General features: G+C 48.8%; 1 protein-coding gene across 1 annotated transcript in view; it reads right to left on the reverse strand.

The window, feature by feature from the left end:
* LOC109883181 (CUB and sushi domain-containing protein 2-like) overlaps window positions 1-22,003 on the reverse strand; it is an 899,659-nt gene that overhangs the window by 534,394 nt on the left and 343,262 nt on the right. Inside the window, 1 exon segment of the mRNA XM_031794932.1 lies at window positions 15,745-15,822. Within this exon segment, the coding sequence (XP_031650792.1) occupies window positions 15,745-15,822 (78 nt within the window).

Below are 22,003 nucleotides of genomic sequence, written 5' to 3' on the forward strand. Positions count from 1 at the left end.
AGGTGATGGAGGTAGAGGAGATGGGTATGAGGTGATGGAGGTAGAGGAGATGGGTAGGAGGTGATGGAGGTAGAGGACTAGAGGTGATGGAGGTAGAGGAGATGGGTATGAGGTGATGGAGGTAGAGGAGATGGGTATGAGGTGATGGAGGTAGAGGAGATGGGTATGAGGTGATGGAGGTAGAGGAGATTGGTATGAGGTGATGGATGTAGATGACTAGAGGAGATGGGTATGAGGTGATGGAGGTAGAGGAGATGGGTATGAGGTGATGGAGGTAGAGGAGATGGGTAGGAGGTGATGGAGGTAGAGAACTAGAGGTGATGGAGGTAGAGGAGATGGGTATGAGGTGATGGAGGTAGAGGAGATGGGTATGAGGTGATGGCGGTAGAGGACTAGAGGTGATGGAGGTAGAGGAGATGGGTATGAGGTGATGGAGGTAGAGGAGATGGGTATGAGGTGATGAGGTAGAGGACTAGAGGTGATGGAGGTAGAGGACTAGAGGTGATGGAGGTAGAGGAGATGGGTATGAGGTGATGGAGGTAGAGGACTAGAGGTTATGGAGGTAGAGGACTAGAGGTGATGGAGGTAGAGGACTAGAGGTGAAGGTATGAGGTGATGGAGGTAGAGGACTAGAGGTGATGGAGGTAGAGGACTAGAGGTGATGGAGGTAGAGGAGATGCGTATGAGGTGATGGAGGTAGAGGACTAGAGGTGATGGGTATGAGGTGATGAGGTAGAGGACTAGAGGTGATGGAGGTAGAGGACTAGAGGTGATGGAGGTAGAGGAGATGGGTATGAGGTGAAGGAGGTAGAGGATTAGAGGTGATGGAGGTAGAGGACTAGAGGTGATGGAGATAGAGGAGATGGGTATGAGGTGATGGAGTTAGAGGAGATGGGTATGAGGTGATGGAGGTAGAGGAGATGGGTATGAGGTGATGGAGGTAGAGGAGATGGGTAGGAGGTGATGGAGGTAGAGGAGATGGGTATGAGGTGATGGAGGTAGAGGACTAGAGGTGATGGAGGTAGATTAGATGGGTATGAGGTGATGGATGTAGAGGACTAGAGGTGATGGAGGTAGAGGAGATGGGTATGAGGTGATGGAGGTAGAGGGCTAGAGGTGATGGAGGTAGAGGAGATGGATATGAGGTGATGGAGGTAGAGGACTAGAGGTGATGGAGGTAGAGGACTAGAGGTGATGGAGGTAGAGGAGATGGGTATGAGGTGATGGAGGTAGAGGACTAGAGGTGATGGAGGTAGAGGACTAGAGGTGATGGAGGTAGAGGACTAGAGGTGATGGAGGTAGAGGAGATGGGTATGAGGTGATGGAGGTAGAGGACTAGAGGTGATGGAGGTAGAGGACTAGAGGTGATGGAGGTAGAGGACTAGAGGTGATGGGTATGAGGTGATGGAGGTAGAGGACTAGAGGTGATGGAGGTAGAGGACTAGAGGTGATGGTATGAGGTGATGGAGGTAGAGGACTAGAGGTGATGGAGGTAGAGGACTAGAGGTGATGGAGGTAGAGGAGATGGGTATGAGGTGATGGAGGTAGAGGACTAGAGGTGATGGGTATGAGGTGATGGAGGTAGAGGACTAGAGGTGATGGAGGTAGAGGACTAGAGGTGATGGAGGTAGAGGAGATGGGTATGAGGTGAGGGAGGTAGAGGACTAGAGGTGATGGAGGTAGAGGACTAGAGGTGATGGAGGTAGAGGAGATGCATATGAGGTGATGGAGGTAGAGGACTAGAGGTGATGGGTATGAGGTGATGGAGGTAGAGGACTAGAGGTGATGGAGGTAGAGGACTAGAGGTGATGGAGGTAGAGGAGATGGGTATGAGGTGATGGAGGTAGAGGATTAGAGGTGATGGAGGTAGAGGACTAGAGGTGATGGAGATAGAGGAGATGGGTATGAGGTGATGGAGTTAGAGTTAGAGGAGATGGGTATGAGGTGATGGAGGTAGAGGACTAGAGGTGATGGAGGTAGAGGACTAGAGGTGATGGAGGTAGAGGAGATGGGTATGAGGTGATGGAGGTAGAGGAGATGGGTATGAGGTGATGGAGGTAGAGGAGATGGGTAGGAGGTGATGGAGGTAGAGGAGATGGGTATGAGGTGATGGAGGTAGAGGACTAGAGGTGATGGAGGTAGAGGAGATGGGTATGAGGTGATGGAGGTAGAGGAGATGGGTATGAGGTGATGGAGGTAGAGGACTAGAGGTGATGGTATGAGGTGATGGAGGTAGAGGACTAGATGTGATGGAGGTAGAGGAGATGGGTATGAGGTGATGGAGGTAGAGGACTAGAGGTGATGGGTATGAGGTGATGGAGGTAGAGGACTAGAAGTGATGGAGGTAGAGGACTAGAGGTGATGGAGGTAGAGGAGATGGGTATGAGGTGAGGGAGGTAGAGGACTAGAGGTGATGGAGGTAGAGGACTAGAGGTGATGGAGGTAGAGGAGATGGGTATGAGGTGATGGAGTTAGAGGAGATGGGTATGATGTGATGGAGGTAGAGGACTAGAGGTGATGGAGGTAGAGGACTAGAGGTGATGGAGGTAGAGAAGATGGGTATGAGGTGATGGAGGTAGAGGAGATGAGTAGGAGGTGATGGAGGTAGAGGAGATGGGTATGAGGTGATGGAGGTAGAGGACTAGAGGTGATGGAGGTAGAGGAGATGGGTATGAGGTGATGGAGGTAGAGGACTAGAGGTGATGGAGGTAGATGAGATGGGTATGAGGTGATGGAGGTAGAGGACTAGAGGTGATGGAGGTAGAGGAGATGGGTATGAGGTGATGGAGGTAGAGGACTAGAGGTGATGGAGGTAGAGGAGATGGGTATGAGGTGATGGAGGTAAAGGAGATGGGTATGAGGTGATGGAGGTAGAGGACTAGAGGTGATGGAGGTAGAGGAGATGGGTATGAGGTGATGGAGGTAGAGGACTAGAGGTGATGGAGGTAGAGGACTAGAGGTGATGGAGGTAGAGGACTAGAGGTGATGGAGGTAGAGGAGATGGGTATGAGGTGATGGAGGTAGAGGACTAGAGGTGATGGAGGTAGAGGACTAGAGGTGATGGAGGTAGAGGACTAGAGGTGATGGTATGAGGTGATGGAGGGTAGAGGACTAGAGGTGATGGAGGTAGAGGACTAGAGGTGATGGAGGTAGAGGAGATGGGTATGAGGTGATGGAGGTAGAGGACTAGAGGTGATGGGTATGAGGTGATGGAGGTAGAGGACTAGAGGTGATGGAGGTAGAGGACTAGAGGTGATGGAGGTAGAGGAGATGGGTATGAGGTGAGGGAGGTAGAGGACTAGAGGTGATGGAGGTAGAGGACTAGAGGTGATGGAGGTAGAGGAGATGCATATGAGGTTATGGAGGTAGAGGACTAGAGGTGATGGGTATGAGGTAATGGAGGTAGAGGACTAGAGGTGATGGAGGTAGAGGACTAGAGGTGATGGAGGTAGAGGAAATGGGTATGAGGTGATGGAGGTAGATGATTAGAGGTGATGGAGGTAGAGGACTAGAGGTGATGGAGATAGAGGACTAGAGGTGATGGAGTTAGAGGAGATGGGATGAGGTGATGGAGGTAGAGGACTAGAGGTGATGGAGGTAGAGGACTAGAGGTGATGGAGGTGGAGGAGATGGGTATGAGGTGATGGAGTTAGAGGAGATGGGTATGAGGTGATGGAGTTAGAGGATATGGGTATGAGGTGATGGAGGTAGAGGACTAGAGGTGATGGAGTTAGAGGAGATGGGATGAGGTGATGGAGGTAGAGGACTAGAGGTGATGGAGGTGGAGGAGATGGAGTTAGAGGAGATGGGTATGAGGTGATGGAGGTAGAGGACTAGAGGTGATGGAGGTAGAGGAGATGGGTATGAGGTGATGGAGGTAGAGGAGATGGGTATGAGGTGATGGAGGTAGAGGAGATGGGTAGGAGGTGATGGAGGTAGAGGAGATGGGTATGAGGTGATGGAGGTAGAGGGCTAGAGGTGATGGAGGTATAGGAGATGGGTATGAGGTGATGGAGGTAGAGGACTAGAGGTGATGGAGGTAGAGGAGATGGGTATGAGGTGATGGAGGTAGAGGACTAGAGGTGATGGAGGTAGAGGAGATGGGTATGAGGTGATGGAGGTAGAGGACTAGAGGTGATGGAGGTAGAGGACTAGAGGTGATGGAGGTAGAGGACTAGAGGTGATGGAGGTAGAGGACTAGAGGTGATGGAGGTAGAAGACTAGAGGTGATGGAGATAGAGGAGATGGGTATGAGGTGATGAGGTAGAGGACTAGAGGAGATGGAGGTAGAGGACTAGAGGTGATGGAGGGTAGAGGACTAGAGGTGATGGAGGTTGAAGACTAGAGGTGATGGAGGTAGAGGAGATGGGTATGAGGTGATGGTGGTAGAGGAGATGGGTATGAGGTGATGGAGGAGAGGACTAGAGGTGATGGAGGTAGAGGACTAGAGGTGATGGAGGTAGATGAGATGGGTATGAGGTGATGGAGGTAGAGGAGATGGGTATGAGGTGATGGAGGTAGAGGACTAGAGGTGATGGTATGAGGTGATGGAGGTAGAGGACTAGAGGTGATGGAGGTAGAGGACTAGAGGTGATGGAGTTAGAGGAGATGGGATGAGGTGATGGAGGTAGAGGACTAGAGGTGATGGAGGTAGAGGACTAGAGGTGATGGAGGTGGAGGAGATGGGTATGAGGTGATGGAGTTAGAGGAGATGGGTATGAGGTGATGGAGGTAGAGGACTAGAGGTGATGGAGGTAGAGGAGATGGGTATGAGGTGATGGAGGTAGTGGAGATGGGTATGAGGTGATGGAGGTAGAGGAGATGGGTAGGAGGTGATGGAGGTAGAGGAGATGGGTATGAGGTGATGGAGGTAGAGGGCTAGAGGTGATGGAGGTATAGGAGATGGGTATGAGGTGATGGAGGTAGAGGACTAGAGGTGATGGAGGTAGAGGAGATGGGTATGAGGTGATGGAGGTAGAGGACTAGAGGTGATGGAGGGTAGAGGAGATGGGTATGAGGTGATGGAGGTAGAGGACTAGAGGTGATGGAGGTAGAGGACTAGAGGTGATGGAGGTAGAGGAGATGGGTATGAGGTGATGGAGGTAGAGGACTAGAGGTGATGGAGGTAGAGGACTAGAGTGATGGAGGTAGAGGACTAGAGGTGATGGAGGTAGAGGACTAGAGGTGATGGAGGTAGAGGACTAGAGGTGATGGAGGTGGAGGAGATGGGTATGAGGTGATGGAGGGTAGAGGACTAGAGGAGATAGAGGTAGAGGACTAGAGGTGATGGAGGTAGAGGACTAGAGGTGATGGAGGTTGAAGACTAGAGGTGATGGAGGTAGAGGAGATGGGTATGAGGTGATGGAGGTAGAGGACTAGAGGTGATGGAGGTAGAGGACTAGAGGTGATGGAGGTAGAGGACTAGAGGTGATGGTGATGGAGGTAGAGGAGATGGAGGTAGAGGAGGTAGAGGATATGGGTATGAGGTGATGGAGGTAGAGGAGATGGGTATGAGTTGATGGAGGTAGAGGACTAGAGGTGATGTAGGTAGAGGAGATGGGTATGAGGTGATGGAGGTAGAGGAGATGGGTATGAGGTGATGGAGGTAGAGGAGATGGGTATGAGGTGATGGAGGTAGAGGACTAGAGGAGATGGGTATGAGGTGATGGAGGTAGAGGAGATGGGTATGAGGTGATGGAGGTAGAGGAGATGGGAAGGAGGTGATGAGGTAGAGGAGATGGGTAGGAGGTGATGGAGGTAGAGGAGATGGGTATGAGGTGATGGAGGGAGAGGAGATGGGTAGGAGGTGATGGAGGTAGAGGAGATGGGTATGAGGTGATGGAGGTAGAGGACTAGAGGTGATGGATGGTAGAGGACTAGAGGTGATGGAGGTGGAGGAGATGGGTATGAGGTGATGGAGGTAGAGGACTAGAGGAGATAGAGGTAGAGGACTAGAGGTGATGGAGGTAGAGGACTAGAGGTGATGGAGGTTGAAGACTAGAGGTGATGGAGGTAGAGGAGATGGGTATGAGGTGATGGAGGTAGAGGACTAGAGGTGATGGAGGTAGAGGACTAGAGGTGATGGAGGTAGAGGACTAGAGGTGATGGTGATGGAGGTAGAGGAGATGGAGGTAGAGGAGGTAGAGGATATGGGTATGAGGTGATGGAGGTAGAGGAGATGGGTATGAGTTGATGGAGGTAGAGGACTAGAGGTGATGTAGGTAGAGGAGATGGGTATGAGGTGATGGAGGTAGAGGAGATGGGTATGAGGTGATGGAGGTAGAGGAGATGGGTATGAGGTGATGGAGGTAGAGGACTAGAGGAGATGGGTATGAGGTGATGGAGGTAGAGGAGATGGGTATGAGGTGATGGAGGTAGAGGAGATGGGAAGGAGGTGATGGAGGTAGAGGAGATGGGTAGGAGGTGATGGAGGTAGAGGAGATGGGTATGAGGTGATGGAGGGAGAGGAGATGGGTAGGAGGTGATGGAGGTAGAGGAGATGGGTATGAGGTGATGGAGGTAGAGGACTAGAAGTGATGGAGGTAGAGGAGATGGGTATGAGGTGATGGAGGTAGAGGAGATGGGTATGAGGTGATGGAGGTAGAGGACTAGAGGTGATGAGGTAGAGGAGATGGGTATGAGGTGATGGATGGTAGAGGACTAGAGGTGATGGAGGTAGAGGAGATGGGTATGAGGTGATGGAGGTAGAGGAGATGGGTATGAGGTGATGAGGTAGAGGAGATGGGTATGAGGTGATGGAGGTAGAGGAGATGGGTATGTGGTGATGGAGGTAGAGGACTAGAGGAGATGGGTATGAGGTGATGGAGGTAGAGGACTAGAGGTGATGGAGGTAGAGGAGATGGGTATGAGGTGATGGAGGTAGAGGAGATGGGTATGAGGTGATGGAGGTAGAGGACTAGAGGAGATGGGTATGAGGTGATGGAGGTAGAGGAGATGGGTATGAGGTGATGGAGGGAGAGGAGATGGGTAGGAGGTGATGGAGGTAGAGGAGATGGGTATGAGGTGATGGAGGCAGAGGACTAGAGGTGATGGAGGTAGAGGACTAGAGGTGATGGAGGTAGAGGACTAGAGGTGATGGAGGTAGAGGAGATGGGTATGAGGTGATGGAGGTTAGAGGAGATGGGTATGAGGTGATGGAGGTAGAGGACTAGAGTGATGTAGGTGGAGGAGATGGGTATGAGGTGATGGAGGTAGAGGAGATGGGTATGAGGTGATGGAGGTAGAGGAGATGGGTTATGAGGTGATGGAAGTAGAGGAGATGGGTAGGAGATGATGGAGGTAGAGGAGATGGGTAGGAGGTGATGGAGGTAGAGGAGATGGGTATGAGGTGATGGAGGGAGAGGAGATGGGTAGGAGGTGATGGAGGTAGAGGAGATGGGTATGAGGTGATGGAGGTAGAGGAGATGGCTATGAGGAGATGGAGGTAGAGGACTAGAGGTGATGGAGGTAGAGGAGATGGGTATGAGGTGATGGAGGTAGAGGAGATGGTATGAGGTGATGGAGGTAGAGGACTAGAGGTGATGGAGGTAGAGGAGATGGGTATGAGGTGATGGAGGTAGAGGACTAGAGGTGATGGAGGTAGAGGAGATGGTTATGAGGTGATGGAGGTAGAGGAGATGGGTATGTGGTGATGGAGGTAGAGGACTAGAGGAGATGGGTATGAGGTGATGGAGGTAGAGGAGATGGGTATGAGGTGATGGAGGTAGAGGACTAGAGGTGATGGAGGTAGAGGAGATGGGTATGATGTGATGGAGGTAGAGGACTAGAGGTGATGGAGGTAGAGGAGATGGGTATGAGGTGATGGAGGTAGAGGAGATGGGTATGAGGTGATGAGGTAGAGGAGATGGGTTATGAGGTGATGGAGGTAGAGGACTAGAGGTGATGGAGGTAGAGGAGATGGGTATGAGGGTGATGGAGGTAGAGGACTAGAGGTGATGGAGGTAGAGGAGATGGGTATGAGGTGATGGAGGTAGAGGAGATGGGTATGAGGTGATGAGGTAGAGGAGATGGGTATGAGGTGATGGAGGTAGAGGAGATGGGTATGTGGTGATGGAGGTAGAGGACTAGAGGAGATGGGTATGAGGTGATGGAGGTAGAGGACTAGAGGTGATGGAGGTAGAGGAGATGGGTATGAGGTGATGGAGGTAGAGGAGATGGGTATGAGGTGATGGAGGTAGAGGACTAGAGGAGATGGGTATGAGGTGATGGAGGTAGAGGAGATGGGTATGAGGTGATGGAGGGAGAGGAGATGGGTAGGAGGTGATGGAGGTAGAGGAGATGGGTATGAGGTGATGGAGGCAGAGGACTAGAGGTGATGGAGGTAGAGGACTAGAGGTGATGGAGGTAGAGGACTAGAGGTGATGGAGGGTAGAGGAGATGGGTATGAGGTGATGGAGGTAGAGGAGATGGGTATGAGGTGATGGAGGTAGAGGACTAGAGGTGATGTAGGTGGAGGAGATGGGTATGAGGTGATGGAGGTAGAGGAGATGGGTATGAGGTGATGGAGGTAGAGGAGATGGGTATGAGGTGATGGAAGTAGAGGAGATGGGTAGGAGATGATGGAGGTAGAGGAGATGGGTAGGAGGTGATGGAGGTAGAGGAAGATGGGTATGAGGTGATGGAGGGAGAGGAGATGGGTAGGAGGTGATGGAGGTAGAGGAGATGGGTATGAGGTGATGGAGGTAGAGGAGATGGCTATGAGGAGATGGAGGTAGAGGACTAGAGGTGATGGAGGTAGAGGAGATGGGTATGAGGTGATGGAGGTAGAGGAGATGGGTATGAGGTGATGGAGGTAGAGGACTAGAGGTGATGGAGGTAGAGGAGATGGGTATGAGGTGATGGTGGTAGAGGACTAGAGGTGATGGAGGTAGAGGAGATGGGTATGAGGTGATGGAGGTAGAGGAGATGGGTATGTGGTGATGGAGGTAGAGGACTAGAGGAGATGGGTATGAGGTGATGGAGGTAGAGGAGATGGGTATGAGGTGATGGAGGTAGAGGACTAGAGGTGATGGAGGTAGAGGAGATGGGTATGATGTGATGGAGGTAGAGGACTAGAGGTGATGGAGGTAGAGGAGATGGGTATGAGGTGATGGAGGTAGAGGAGATGGGTATGAGGTGATGAGGTAGAGGAGATGGGTATGAGGTGATGGAGGTAGAGGACTAGAGGTGATGGAGGTAGAGGAGATGGGTATGAGGTGATGGAGGTAGAGGACTAGAGGTGATGGAGGTAGGTGAGATGGGTATGAGGTGATGGAGGTAGAGGAGATGGGTATGTGGTGATGGAGGTAGAGGACTAGAGGAGATGGGTGTGAGGTGATGGAGGTAGAGGAGATGGGTATGAGGTGATGGAGGTAGAGGACTAGAGGTGATGGAGGTAGAGGAGATGGGTATGAGGTGATGGAGATAGAGGACTAGAGGTGATGGAGGTAGAGGAGATGGGTATGAGGTGATGGAGGTAGAGGAGATGGGTATGAGGTGATGAGGTAGAGGAGATGGGTATGAGGTGATGGAGGTAGAGGAGATCTGTATGTGGTGATGGAGGTAGAGGACTAGAGGAGATGGGTATGAGGTGATGGAGGTAGAGGAGATGGGTATGAGGTGATGGAGGTAGAGGAGATGGGTATGAGGTGATGGAGGTAGAGGACTAGAGGAGATGGCTATGAGGTGATGGAGGTAGAGGAGATGGGTATGAGGTGATGGAGGTAGAGGAGATGGGTATAAGGTGATGGAGGTAGAGGACTAGAGGAGATGGGTATGAGGTGATGGAGGTAGAGGAGATGGGTATGTGGTGATGGAGGTAGAGAAAGATGGGTATGAGGTGATGGAAGTAGAGGAGATGGGTATGTGGTGATGGAGGTAGAGGAGATGGGTATGAGGTGATGGAAGTAGAGGAGATGGGTATGAGGTGATGGAGGTAGAGGAGATGGGTATGTGGTGATGGAGGTAGATGAGATGGGTATGATGTGACAGAAGTAGAGGAGATGGGTATGAGGTGATGGAGGTAGAGGACTAGAGGAGATGGGTATGAGGTGATGGAGGTAGAGGAGATGGGTATGAGGTGATGGAGGTAGAGGAGATGGGTATGAGGTGATGGAGGTAGAGGACTAGAGGAGATGGGTATGTGGTGATGGATGTAGAGGAGATTGGTATGAGGTGATGGATGTAGATGACTAGAGGAGATGGGTATGAGGTGATGGAGGTAGATGAGATGGGTATGAGGTGATGGATGTAGAGGAGATGGGTATGAGGTGATGGAGGTAGAGGACTAGAGGATATGGGTATGATGTGATGGAGGTAGAGGAGATGGGTATGAGGTGATGGAGGTAGAGGAGATGGGTATGAGGTGATGGATGTAGAGGAGATAGGTATGAGGTGATGGAGGTAGAGGAGATGGGTATGAGGTGATGGAGGTAGAGGAGATGGGTATGAGGTGATGGAGGTAGAGGACTAGAGGAGATGGGTATGAGGTGATGGGTATGAGGTGATGGAGGTAGAGGAAATGGGTATGAGGTGATGGAGGTAGAGGAGATGGGTATGAGGTGATGGAGGTCCATGTTGTCTTAGTACGGACTATGAGTTTTACCAGACTGTGATACTCATTGCACCATGATTCTAAAACAAATCCCAGTTATGTAGTGAGAATGGAATGGAACCCTATTCTCTACGTAGTGAGAATAGAATGGAACCCTATTCTCTACGTAGTGAGAATAGAATGGAACCCTATTCTCTATATAGTGACAATGGAATGGAACCCTTTTCTCTATATAGTGACAATGGAATGGAACCCTATTCTCTATATAGTGACAATGGAATGGAACCCTATTCTCTATATAGTGACAATGGAATGGAACCCTATTCTCTATATAGTGACAATGGAATGGAACCCTATTCTCTATATAGTGACAATGGAATGGAACCCTATTCTCTATATAGTGACAATGGAATGGAACCCTATTCTCTATATAGTGACAATGGAATGGAACCCTATTCTCTATATAGTGACAATGGAATGGAACCCTATTCTCTATATAGTGACAATGGAATGGAACCCTATTCTCTATATAGTGACAATGGAATGGAACCCTATTCTCTACATAGTCTATTACAATTCCTCCTGTATCCCTCCCTCTGTTTCTACACTCCTTATCCTCCCTGTATCCCTCCCTCTGTTTCTACACTCCTTTACCCTCCCTGTATCCCTCCCTCTGTTTCTACACTCCTTTACCCTCCCTGTATCCCTCCCTCTGTTTCTACACTCCTTTAACCCTGTATCCCTCCCTCTGTTTCTACACTCCTTTAACCCTGTATCCCTTCCTCTGTTTCTACACTCCTTTACCCTCCCTGTATCCCTCCCTCTGTTTCTACACTCCTTTACCCACCCTGTATCCCTCCCTCTGTCTCTACACTCCTTTAACCCTGTATCCCTCCCTCTGTTTCTACACTCCTTTAACCCTGTATCCCTCCCTCTGTTTCTACACTCCTTTACCCTCCCTGTATCCCTCCCTCTGTTTCTACACTCCTTTATCCTCCCTGTATCCCTGCCTCTGTTTCTACACTCCTTTACCCTCCCTGTATCCCTCCCTCTGTTTCTACACTCCTTTACCCTCCCTGTATCCCTCCCTCTGTTTCTACACTCCTTTACCCTCCCTGTATCCCTCCCTCTGTTTCTACACTCCTTTACCCTCCCTGTATCCCTCCCTCTGTTTCTACACTCCTTTAACCCTGTATCCCTCCCTCTGTTTCTACACTCCTTTAACCCTGTATCCCTCCCTCTGTTTCTACACTCCTTTATCCTCCCTGTATCCCTCCCTCTGTTTCTACACTCCTTTACCCACCCTGTATCCCTCCCTCTGTTTCTACACTCCTTTAACCCTGTATCCCTCCCTCTGTTTCTACACTCCTTTAACCCTGTATCCCTCCCTCTGTTTCTACACTCCTTTACCCTCCCTGTATCCCTCCCTCTGTTTCTACACTCCTTTATCCTCCCTGTATCCCTGCCTCTGTTTCTACACTCCTTTACCCTCCCTGTATCCCTCCCTCTGTTTCTACAACTCCTTTACCCTCCCTGTATCCCTCCCTCTGTTTCTACTCTCCTTTACCCCTGTATCCTTCCCTCTGTTTCTACACTCCTTTACCCATCCTGTATCCCTCCCTCTGTTTCTACTCTCCTTTACCCTCCCTGTATCCCTCCCTCTGTTTCTACACTCCTTTACCCTCCCTGTATCCCTCCCTCTGTTTCTACACTCCTTTACCCTCCCTGTATCCCTCCCTCTGTTTCTACACTCCTTTACCCTCCCTGTAACCCTCCCTCTGTTTCTACACTCCTTTACCCTCCCTGTATCCCTCCCTCTGTTTCTACACTCCTTTACCCTCCCTGTATCCCTCCCTCTGTTTCTACACTCCTTTAACCCTGTATCCCTCCCTCTGTTTCTACACTCCTTTAACCCTGTATCCCTCCCTCTGTTTCTACACTCCTTAACCCTCCCTGTATCCCTCCCTCTGTTTCTACACTCCTTTACCCTCCCTGTATCCCTCCCTCTGTTTCTACACTCCTTTATCCTCCCTGTATCCCTGCCTCTGTTTCTACACTCCTTTACCCTCCCTGTATCCCTCCCTCTGTTTCTACACTCCTTTACCCTCCCTGTATCCCTCCCTCTGTTTCTACTCTCCTTTACCCCTGTATCCTTCCCTCTGTTTCTACACTCCTTTACCCATCCTGTATCCCTCCCTCTGTTTCTACTCTCCTTTACCCTCCCTGTATCCCTCCCTCTGTTTCTACACTCCTTTACCCTCCCTGTATCCCTCCCTCTGTTTTCTACACTCCTTTACCCTCCCTGTATCCCTCCCTCTGTTTCTACACTCCTTTACCCTCCCTGTAACCCTCCCTCTGTTTCTACACTCCTTTACCCTCCCTGTATCCCTCCCTCTGTTTCTACACTCCTTTACCCTCCCTGTATCCCTCCCTCTGTTTCTACACTCCTTTAACCCTGTATCCCTCCCTCTGTTTCTACACTCCTTTAACCCTGTATCCCTCCCTCTGTTTCTACACTCCTTAACCCTCCCTGTATCCCTCCCTCTGTTTCTACACTCCTTTACCCTCCCTGTATCCCTCCCTCTGTTTCTACACTCCTTTATCCTCCCTGTATCCCTGCCTCTGTTTCTACACTCCTTTACCTCCCTGTATCCCTCCCTCTGTTTCTACACTCCTTTACCCTCCCTGTATCCCTCCCTCTGTTTCTACTCTCCTTTACCCCTGTATCCTTCCCTCTGTTTCTACACTCCTTTACCCATCCTGTATCCCTCCCTCTGTTTCTACTCTCCTTTACCCTCCCTGTATCCCTCCCTCTGTTTCTACACTCCTTTACCCTCCCTGTATCCCTCCCTCTGTTTCTACACTCCTTTACCCTCCCTGTATCCCTCCCTCTGTTTCTACACTCCTTTACCCTCCCTGTAACCCTCCCTCTGTTTCTACACTCCTTTACCCTCCCTGTATCCCTCCCTCTGTTTCTACACTCCTTACCCTCCCTGTATCCCTCCCTCTGTTTCTACACTCCTTTATCCTACCTGTATCCCTCCCTCTGTTTCTACACTCCTTTACCTCCCTGTATCCCTCCCTCTGTTTCTACACTCCTTTACCCCCTGTATCCCTCCCTCTGTTTCTACACTCCTTTATCCTCCCTGTATCCCTCCCTCTGTTTCTACACTCCTTTCCACCTGTATCCCTCCCTCTGTTTCTACACTCCTTTATCCTCCCTGTATCCCTCCCTCTGTTTCTACACTCCTTTCCACCTGTATCCCTCCCTCTGTTTCTACACTCCTTTACCCCTGTATCCCTCCCTGTGTTTCTACACTCCTTTACCCTCCCTGAATCCCTCCCTCTGTTTCTACACTCCTTTCCACCTGTATCCCTCCCTCTGTTTCTACACTCCTTTAACCCTGTATCATTCCCTATGTTTCTACACTCCTTTATCCTCCTGTATCCTCTCTCTCTGTTTCTACACTCCTTTAACCCTGTATCCCTCCCTCTGTTTCTACACTCCTTTACCCTCCCTGTATCCCTCTCTCTGTTTCTACACTCCTTTAACCCTGTATTCCTCCCTCTGTTTCTACTCTCCTTTACCCTCCCTGTATCCCTCCCTCTGTTTCTACTCTCCTTTACCCTCCCTGTATCCCTCCCTCTGTTTCTACACTCCTTTACCCTCCCTGTATCCCTCCCTCTGTTTCTACACTCCTTTACCCTCCCTGTATCCCTCCCTCTGTTTCTACACTCCTTTACCCCTGCATCCCTCCCTCTGTTTCTACACTCCTTTACCCTCCCTGTATCCCTCCCTCTGTTTCTACACTCCTTTACCCTCCCTGTATCCCTCCCTCTGTTTCTACACTCCTTTACCCTCCCTGTATCCCTCCCTCTGTTTCTACTCTCCTTTACCCCTGTATCCTTCCCTCTGTTTCTACACTCCTTTACCCATCCTGTATCCCTCCCTCTGTTTCTACTCTCCTTTACCCTCCCTGTATCCCTCCCTCTGTTTCTACACTCCTTTACCCTCCCTGTATCCCTCCCTCTGTTTCTACACTCCTTTACCCATCCTGTATCCCTCCCTCTGTTTCTACTCTCCTTTATCCTCCCTGTATCCCTCCCTCTGCTTCTACACTCCTTTATCCTCCCTGTATCCCTCCCTCTGTTTCTACACTCCTTTACCCCTGTATCCCTCCCTCTGTTTCTAAACTCCTTTCCACCTGTATCCCTCCCTCTGTTTCTACACTCCTTTACCCCTGTATCCCTCCCTCTGTTTCTACACTCCTTTCCACCTGTATCCCTCCCTCTGTTTCTACACTCCTTTATCCTCCCTGTATCCCTCTCTCTGTTTCTACACTCCTTTAACCCTGTATCCCTCCCTCTGTTTCTACACTCCTTTACCCTCCCTGTATCCCTCCCTCTGTTTCTACACTCCTTTATCCTCCCTGTATCCCTCTCTCTGTTTCTACACTCCTTTACCCTCCCTGTATCCCTCCCTCTGTTTCTACACTCCTTTACCCTCCCTGTATCCCTCCCTCTGTTTCTACACTCCTTTACCCTCCCTGTATCCCTCCCTCTGTTTCTACACTCCTTTACCCTCCCTGTATCCCTCCCTCTGTTTCTACACTCCTTTACCCCTGTATCCCTCCCTCTGTTTCTACACTCCTTACCCTGTATCCCTCCCTCTGTTTCTACACTCCTTTACCCCTGTATCCCTCCCTCTGTTTCTACACTTCTTTAACCCTGTATCCCTCCCTCTGTTTCTACACTCCTTTATCCTCCCTGTATCCCTCTCTCTGTTTCTACACTCCTTTAACCCTGTATCCCTCCCTCTGTTTCTACTCTCCTTTACCCTCCCTGTATCCCTCCCTCTGTTTCTACTCTCCTTTACCCTCCCTGTATCCCTCCCTCTGTTTCTACACTCCTTTACCCTCCCTGTATCCCTCCCTCTGTTTCTACACTCCTTTACCCTCCCTGTATCCCTCCCTCTGTTTCTACACTCCTTTACCCTCCCTGTATCCCTCCCTCTGTTTCTACACTCCTTTACCGCTGTATCCCTCCCTCTGTTTCTACACTCCTTTACCCCCCCCCCTCTGTCCATTTCCACAACTGGGGAGGAGAGAGGAACCTGTGACTTTGCAGAACAACTGTTGCAGAAGATAAATTGAACGGTGTACTCCAACAAGTGTATAACAACTACTACTTACACACTGATATCTTGTGATGATTGTCTTTACTGGGCATCATTTTGACTCCTCTGGACTTCAGCTCTGTCATCTTCTTCACTGTGGAGACCAGAGGATAATGTACAGTCAGGTTCCCTGTTTAATCAGTACTGAAGAGAACAGAGGATAATGTACAGTCAGGTTCCCTGTTTAATCAGTACTGTAGAGACCAGAGGATAATGTACAGTCAGTACTGTAGAGACCAGAGGATAATGTACAGTCAGGACTGTAGAGACCAGAGGATAATGTACAGTCAGGTTACCTGTTTAATCAGGACTGTAGAGACCAGAGGATAATATAGAGTCAGGTTCCCTGTTTAATCAGTACTGAAGAGACCAGAGGATAATGTACAGTCATGTTACCTGTTTAATCAGTACTGTAGAGACCAGAGGATAATGTACAGTCATGTTACCTGTTTAATCAGGACTATAGAGACCAGAGGATAATGTACTGTCAGTACTGTAGAGACCAGAGGATAATGTAGAGTCAGGTTCCCTGTTTAATCAGTACTGTAGAGACCAGAGGATAATGTACTGTCATGTTCCCTGTTTAATCAGGACTGTAGAGACCAGAGGAGAATGTACAGCCAGTACTGTAGAGACCAGAGGATAATGTACAGTCAAATTCCCTGTTTAATCAGAACTGTAGAGACCAGAGGATATGGTAGAGTCAGGTCACCTGTTTAATCAGGCCTGTAGAGACCAGAGGATAATGTACAGTCAGTACTGTAGAGACCAGAGTCTGGGGAGTAAGATCCTACCAGGAACACAATAGGAAGGGGAGTAAGATCCTACCAGGAACACAATAGGAAGGGGGAGTAAGATCCTACCAGGAACACAATAGGAAGGGGAGTAAGATCCTACCAGGAACACAATAGGAAGAGGAGTAAGATCCTACCAGGAACACAATAGGAAGGGGAGTAAGATCCTATTAGAACACAATAGGAAGGGGAAGTAAGATCCTATTAGGAACACAATAGGAAGGGGAGTAAGATCCTATTAGGAACACAATAGGAAGGGGAGTAAGATCATATTAGGAACAGGAACACAATAGGAAGGGGGAGTAAGATCCTAGTAGGAACACACAATAGGAAGGGAGTAAGATCCTATTAGGAACAGGAAAACAATAGGAAGGGGAGTAAGATCCTACCAGGAACACAATAGGAAGGGGAGTAAGATCCTACCAGGAACACAATAGGAAGGGGAGTAAGATCCTACCAGGAACACAAAAGGAAGGGGAGTAAGATCCTACCAGGAACACAATAGGAAGGGGAGTAAGATCCTACCAGGAACACAATAGGAAGGGGAGTAAGATCCTATTAGGAACACAATAGGAAGGGGAGTAAGATCCTACCAGGAACACAATAGGAAGAGGAGTAAGATCCTACCAGGAACACAATAGGAAGGGGAGTAAGATCCTATTAGAACACAATAGGAAGGGGAAGTAAGATCCTATTAGGAACACAATAGGAAGGGGAGTAAGATCCTATTAGGAACACAATAGGAAGGGGAGTAAGATCATATTAGGAACAGGAACACAATAGGAAGGGGGAGTAAGATCCTAGTAGGAACACACAATAGGAAGGGAGTAAGATCATATTAGGAACAGGAAAACAATAGGAAGGGGAGTAAGATCCTACCAGGAACACAATAGGAAGGGGAGTAAGATCCTACCAGGAACACAATAGGAAGGGGAGTAAGATCCTACCAGGAACACAAAAGGAAGGGGAGTAAGATCCTACCAGGAACACAATAGGAAGGGGAGTAAGATCCTACCAGGAACACAATAGGAAGGGGAGTAAGATCCTATTAGGAACACAATAGGAAGGGGGAGTAAGATCCTATTAGGAACACAATAGGAAGGGGAGTAAGATCCTACCAGGAACACAATAGGAAGGGGAGTAAGATCCTACCAGGAACACAATAGGAAGGGGAGTAAGATCCTACCAGAAACACAATAGGAAGGGGGAGTAAGATCCTATTAGGAACACAATAGGAAGGGGAGTAAGATCCTACCAGGAACACAATAGGAAGGGGAGTAAGATCCTACCAGGAACACAATAGGAAGGGGAGTAAGATCATATTAGGAACACAATAGGAAGTGGAGTAAGATCCTATTAGGAACACAATAGGAAGGGGAGTAAGATCCTATTAGGAACAGGAACACAATAGGAAGGGGGAGTAAGATCCTAGTAGGAACACACAATAGGAAGGGGGAGTAAGATCCTATTAGGAACACAATAGGAAGGGGAGTAAGATCCTATTAGGAACAGGAAAACAATAGGAAGGGGAGTAAGATCCTACCAGGAACACAATAGGAAGGGGAGTAAGATCCTACCAGGAACACAATAGGAAGGCGAGTAAGATCCTACCAGGAACACAATAGGAAGGGGAGTAAGATCCTACCAGGAACACAATAGGAAGGGGAGTAAGATCCTACCAGGAACACAATAGGAAGGGGGAGTAAGATCCTATTAGGAACACAATAGGAAGGGGAGTAAGATCCTACCAGGAACACAATAGGAAGGGGAGTAAGATCCTACCAGGAACACAATAGGAAGGCGAGTAAGATGCTACCAGGAACACAATAGGAAGGGGAGTAAGATCCTACCAGGAACACAATAGGAAGGGGAGTAAGATCCTACCAGGAACACAATAGGAAGGGGAGTAAGATCCTATTAGGAACACAATAGGAAGGGGTAGTAAGATTCTATTAGGAACACAATAGGAAGGGGAGTAAGATCCTACCAGGAACACAATAGGAAGGGGAGTAAGATCCTACCAGGAACACAATAGGAAGGGGAGTAAGATCCTACCAGGAACACAATAGGAAGGGGAGTAAGATCCTACCAGGAACACAATAGGAAGGGGGAGTAAGATCCTATTAGGAACACAATAGGAAGGGGAGTAAGATCCTACCAGGAACACAATAGGAAGGGGAGTAAGATCCTACCAGGAACAAAATAGGAAGGGGAGTAAGATCCTACCAGGAACACAATAGGAAGGGGGAGTAAGATCCTACCAGGAACACAATAGGAAGGGGAGTAAGATCCTACCAGGAACACCTTAGGAAGAGGAGTACGATCCTACCAGGAACACAATAGGAAGGGGAGTAAGATCATATTAGGAACACAATAGGAAGTGGAGTAAGATCCTATTAGGAACACAATAGGAAGGGGACTAAGATCCTATTAGGAACAGGAACAAAATAGGAAGGGGGAGTAAGATCATAGTAGGAACACAATAAGAAGGGGGAGTAAAATCCTATTAGGAACAGGAAAACAATAGGAAGGGGAGTAAGATCCTACCAGGAACACAATAGGAAGGGGAGTAAGATCCTACCAGGAACACAATAGGAAGGGGAGTAAGATCCTACCAGGAACACAATAGGAAGGGGAGTAAGATCCTACCAGGAACACAATAGGAAGGGGAGTAAGATCCTACCAGGAACACAATAGGAAGGGGAGTAAGATCCTACCAGGAACACAATAGGAAGGGGAGTAAGATCCTATTAGGAACACAATAGGAAGGGGGAGTAAGATCCTATTAGGAACACAATAGGAAGGGGAGTAAGATCCTACCAGAAACACACTAGGAAGGGGAGTAAGATCCTACCAGGAACACAATAGGAAGGTGGAGTAAGATCCTACCAGGAACACAATAGGAAGGGGAGTAAGATCCTACCAGGAACACAATAGGAAGGGGAGTAAGATCCTACCAGGAACACAATAGGAAGGGGAGTAAGATCCTACCAGGAACACAATAGGAAGGGGAGTAAGATCCTACCAGGAACACAATAGGAAGGGGGAGTAAGATCCTACCAGGAACACAATAGGAAGGGGAGTAAGATCCTACCAGGAACACAATAGGAAGGGGGAGTAAGATCCTACCAGGAAACACAATAGGAAGGGGGAGTAAGATCCTACCAGGAACACAATAGGAAGGGGAGTAAGATCCTACCAGGAACACAATAGGAAGGGGGAGTAAGATCCTACCAGGAACACAATAGGAAGGGGGAGTAAGATCCTACCAGGAACACAATAGGAAGGGGGAGTAAGATCCTACCAGGAACACAATAGGAAGAGGAGTAAGATCCTACCAGGAACACAATAGGAAGGGGAGTAAGATCCTATTAGAACACAATAGGAAGGGGGAGTAAGATCCTATTAGGAACACAATAGGAAGTGGAGTAAGATCCTATTAGGAACACAATAGGAAGGGGGAGTAAGATCCTATTAGGAACACAATAGGAAGGGGAGTAAGATCCTACCAGGAACACAATAGGAAGGGGAGTAAGATCCTACCAGGAACACAATGGGAAGGGGAGTAAGATCCTACCAGGAACACAATAGGAAGGGGAGTAAGATCCTACCAGGAACACAATAGGAAGGGGAGTAAGATCCTACCAGGAACACAATAGGAAGGGGAGTAAGATCCTATTAGGAACACAATAGGAAGGGGGAGTAAGATCATATTAGGAACACAATAGGAAGGGGAGTAAGATCCTACCAGGAACACAATAGGAAGGGGGAGTAAGATCCTACCAGGAACACAATAGGAAGGGGGAGTAAGATCCTACCAGGAACACAATAGGAAGGGGAGTAAGATCCTATTAGTAACACAATAGGAAGGGGAGTAAGATCCTACCAGGAACACAATAGGAAGGGTGAGTAAGATCCTATTAGGAACACAATAGGACGGGGAGTAAGATCCTACCAGGAACACAATAGGAAGGGGAGTAAAATCCTATTAGGAACACAATAGGAAGGGGAGTAAGATCCTACAAGGAACACAATAGGAAGGGGAGTAAGGTCCTACCAGGAACACAATAGGAGGGGGGAGTAAGATCCTATTAGGAACACAATAGGAAGGGGAGTAAGATCCTACCAGGAACACAATAGGAAGGGGAGTAAGATCCTACCAGGAACACAATAGGAAGGGGGAGTAAGATCCTACCAGGAACACAATAGGAAGGGGGAGTAAGATCCTACCAGGAACACAATAGGAAGGGGGAGTAAGATCCTAGCAGGAACACAATAGGAAGGGGGAGTAAGATCCTACCAGGAACACAATAGGAAGGGGAGTAAGATCCTACCAGGAACACAATAGGAAGGGGGAGTAAGATCCTACCAGGAACACAATAGGAAGGGGGAGTAAGATCCTACCAGGAACACAATAGGAAGGGGGAGTAAGATCCTACCAGGAACACAATGGGAAGGGGGAGTAAGATCCTACCAGGAACACAATAGGAAGGGGAGTAAGATCCTACCAGGAACACAATAGGAAGGGGGAGTAAGATCCTACCAGGAACACAATAGGAAGGGTAGTAAGATCCTACCAGGAACACAATAGGAAGGGGGAGTAAGATCCTACCAGGAACACAATAGGAAGGGGGAGTAAGATCCTACCAGGAACACAATAGGAAGGGTAGTAAGATCCTATTAGGAACACAATAGAAAGGGGAGTAAGATCCTACCAGGAACACAATAGGAAGGGTGAGTAAGATCCTATTAGGAACACAATAGGAAGGGGAGTAAGATCCTACCAGGAACACAATAGGAAGGGGAGTAAGATCCTATTAGGAACACAATAGGAAGGGGAGTAAGATCCTACAAGGAACACAATAGGAAGGGGAGTAAGGTCCTACCAGGAACACAATAGGAAGGGGAGTAAGATCCTACCAGGAACACAATAGGAAGGGGAGTAAGATCCTACCAGGAACACAATAGGAAGGGGAGTAAGATCCTATTAGGAACACAATAGGAAGGGGGAGTAAGATCATATTAGGAACACAATAGGAAGGGGAGTAAGATCCTACCAGGAACACAATAGGAAGGGGGAGTAAGATCCTACCAGGAACACAATAGGAAGGGGGAGTAAGATCCTACCAGGAACACAATAGGAAGGGGAGTAAGATCCTACCAGGAACACAATAGGAAGGGTGAATAAGATCCTATAGGAACACAATAGTACGGGGAGTAAGATCCTACCAGGAACACAATAGGAAGGGGAGTAAAATCCTATTAGGAACACAATAGGAAGGGGAGTAAGATCCTACAAGGAACACAATAGGAAGGGGAGTAAGGTCCTACCAGGAACACAATAGGAGGGGGGAGTAAGATCCTATTAGGAACACAATAGGAAGGGGAGTAAGATCCTACCAGGAACACAATAGGAAGGGGAGTAAGATCCTACCAGGAACACAATAGGAAGGGGGAGTAAGATCCTACCAGGAACACAAT

Source organism: Oncorhynchus kisutch, linkage group LG17 (assembly GCF_002021735.2).
Source record: "Oncorhynchus kisutch isolate 150728-3 linkage group LG17, Okis_V2, whole genome shotgun sequence".
Taxonomy (NCBI): Eukaryota; Metazoa; Chordata; class Actinopteri; order Salmoniformes; family Salmonidae; genus Oncorhynchus; species Oncorhynchus kisutch.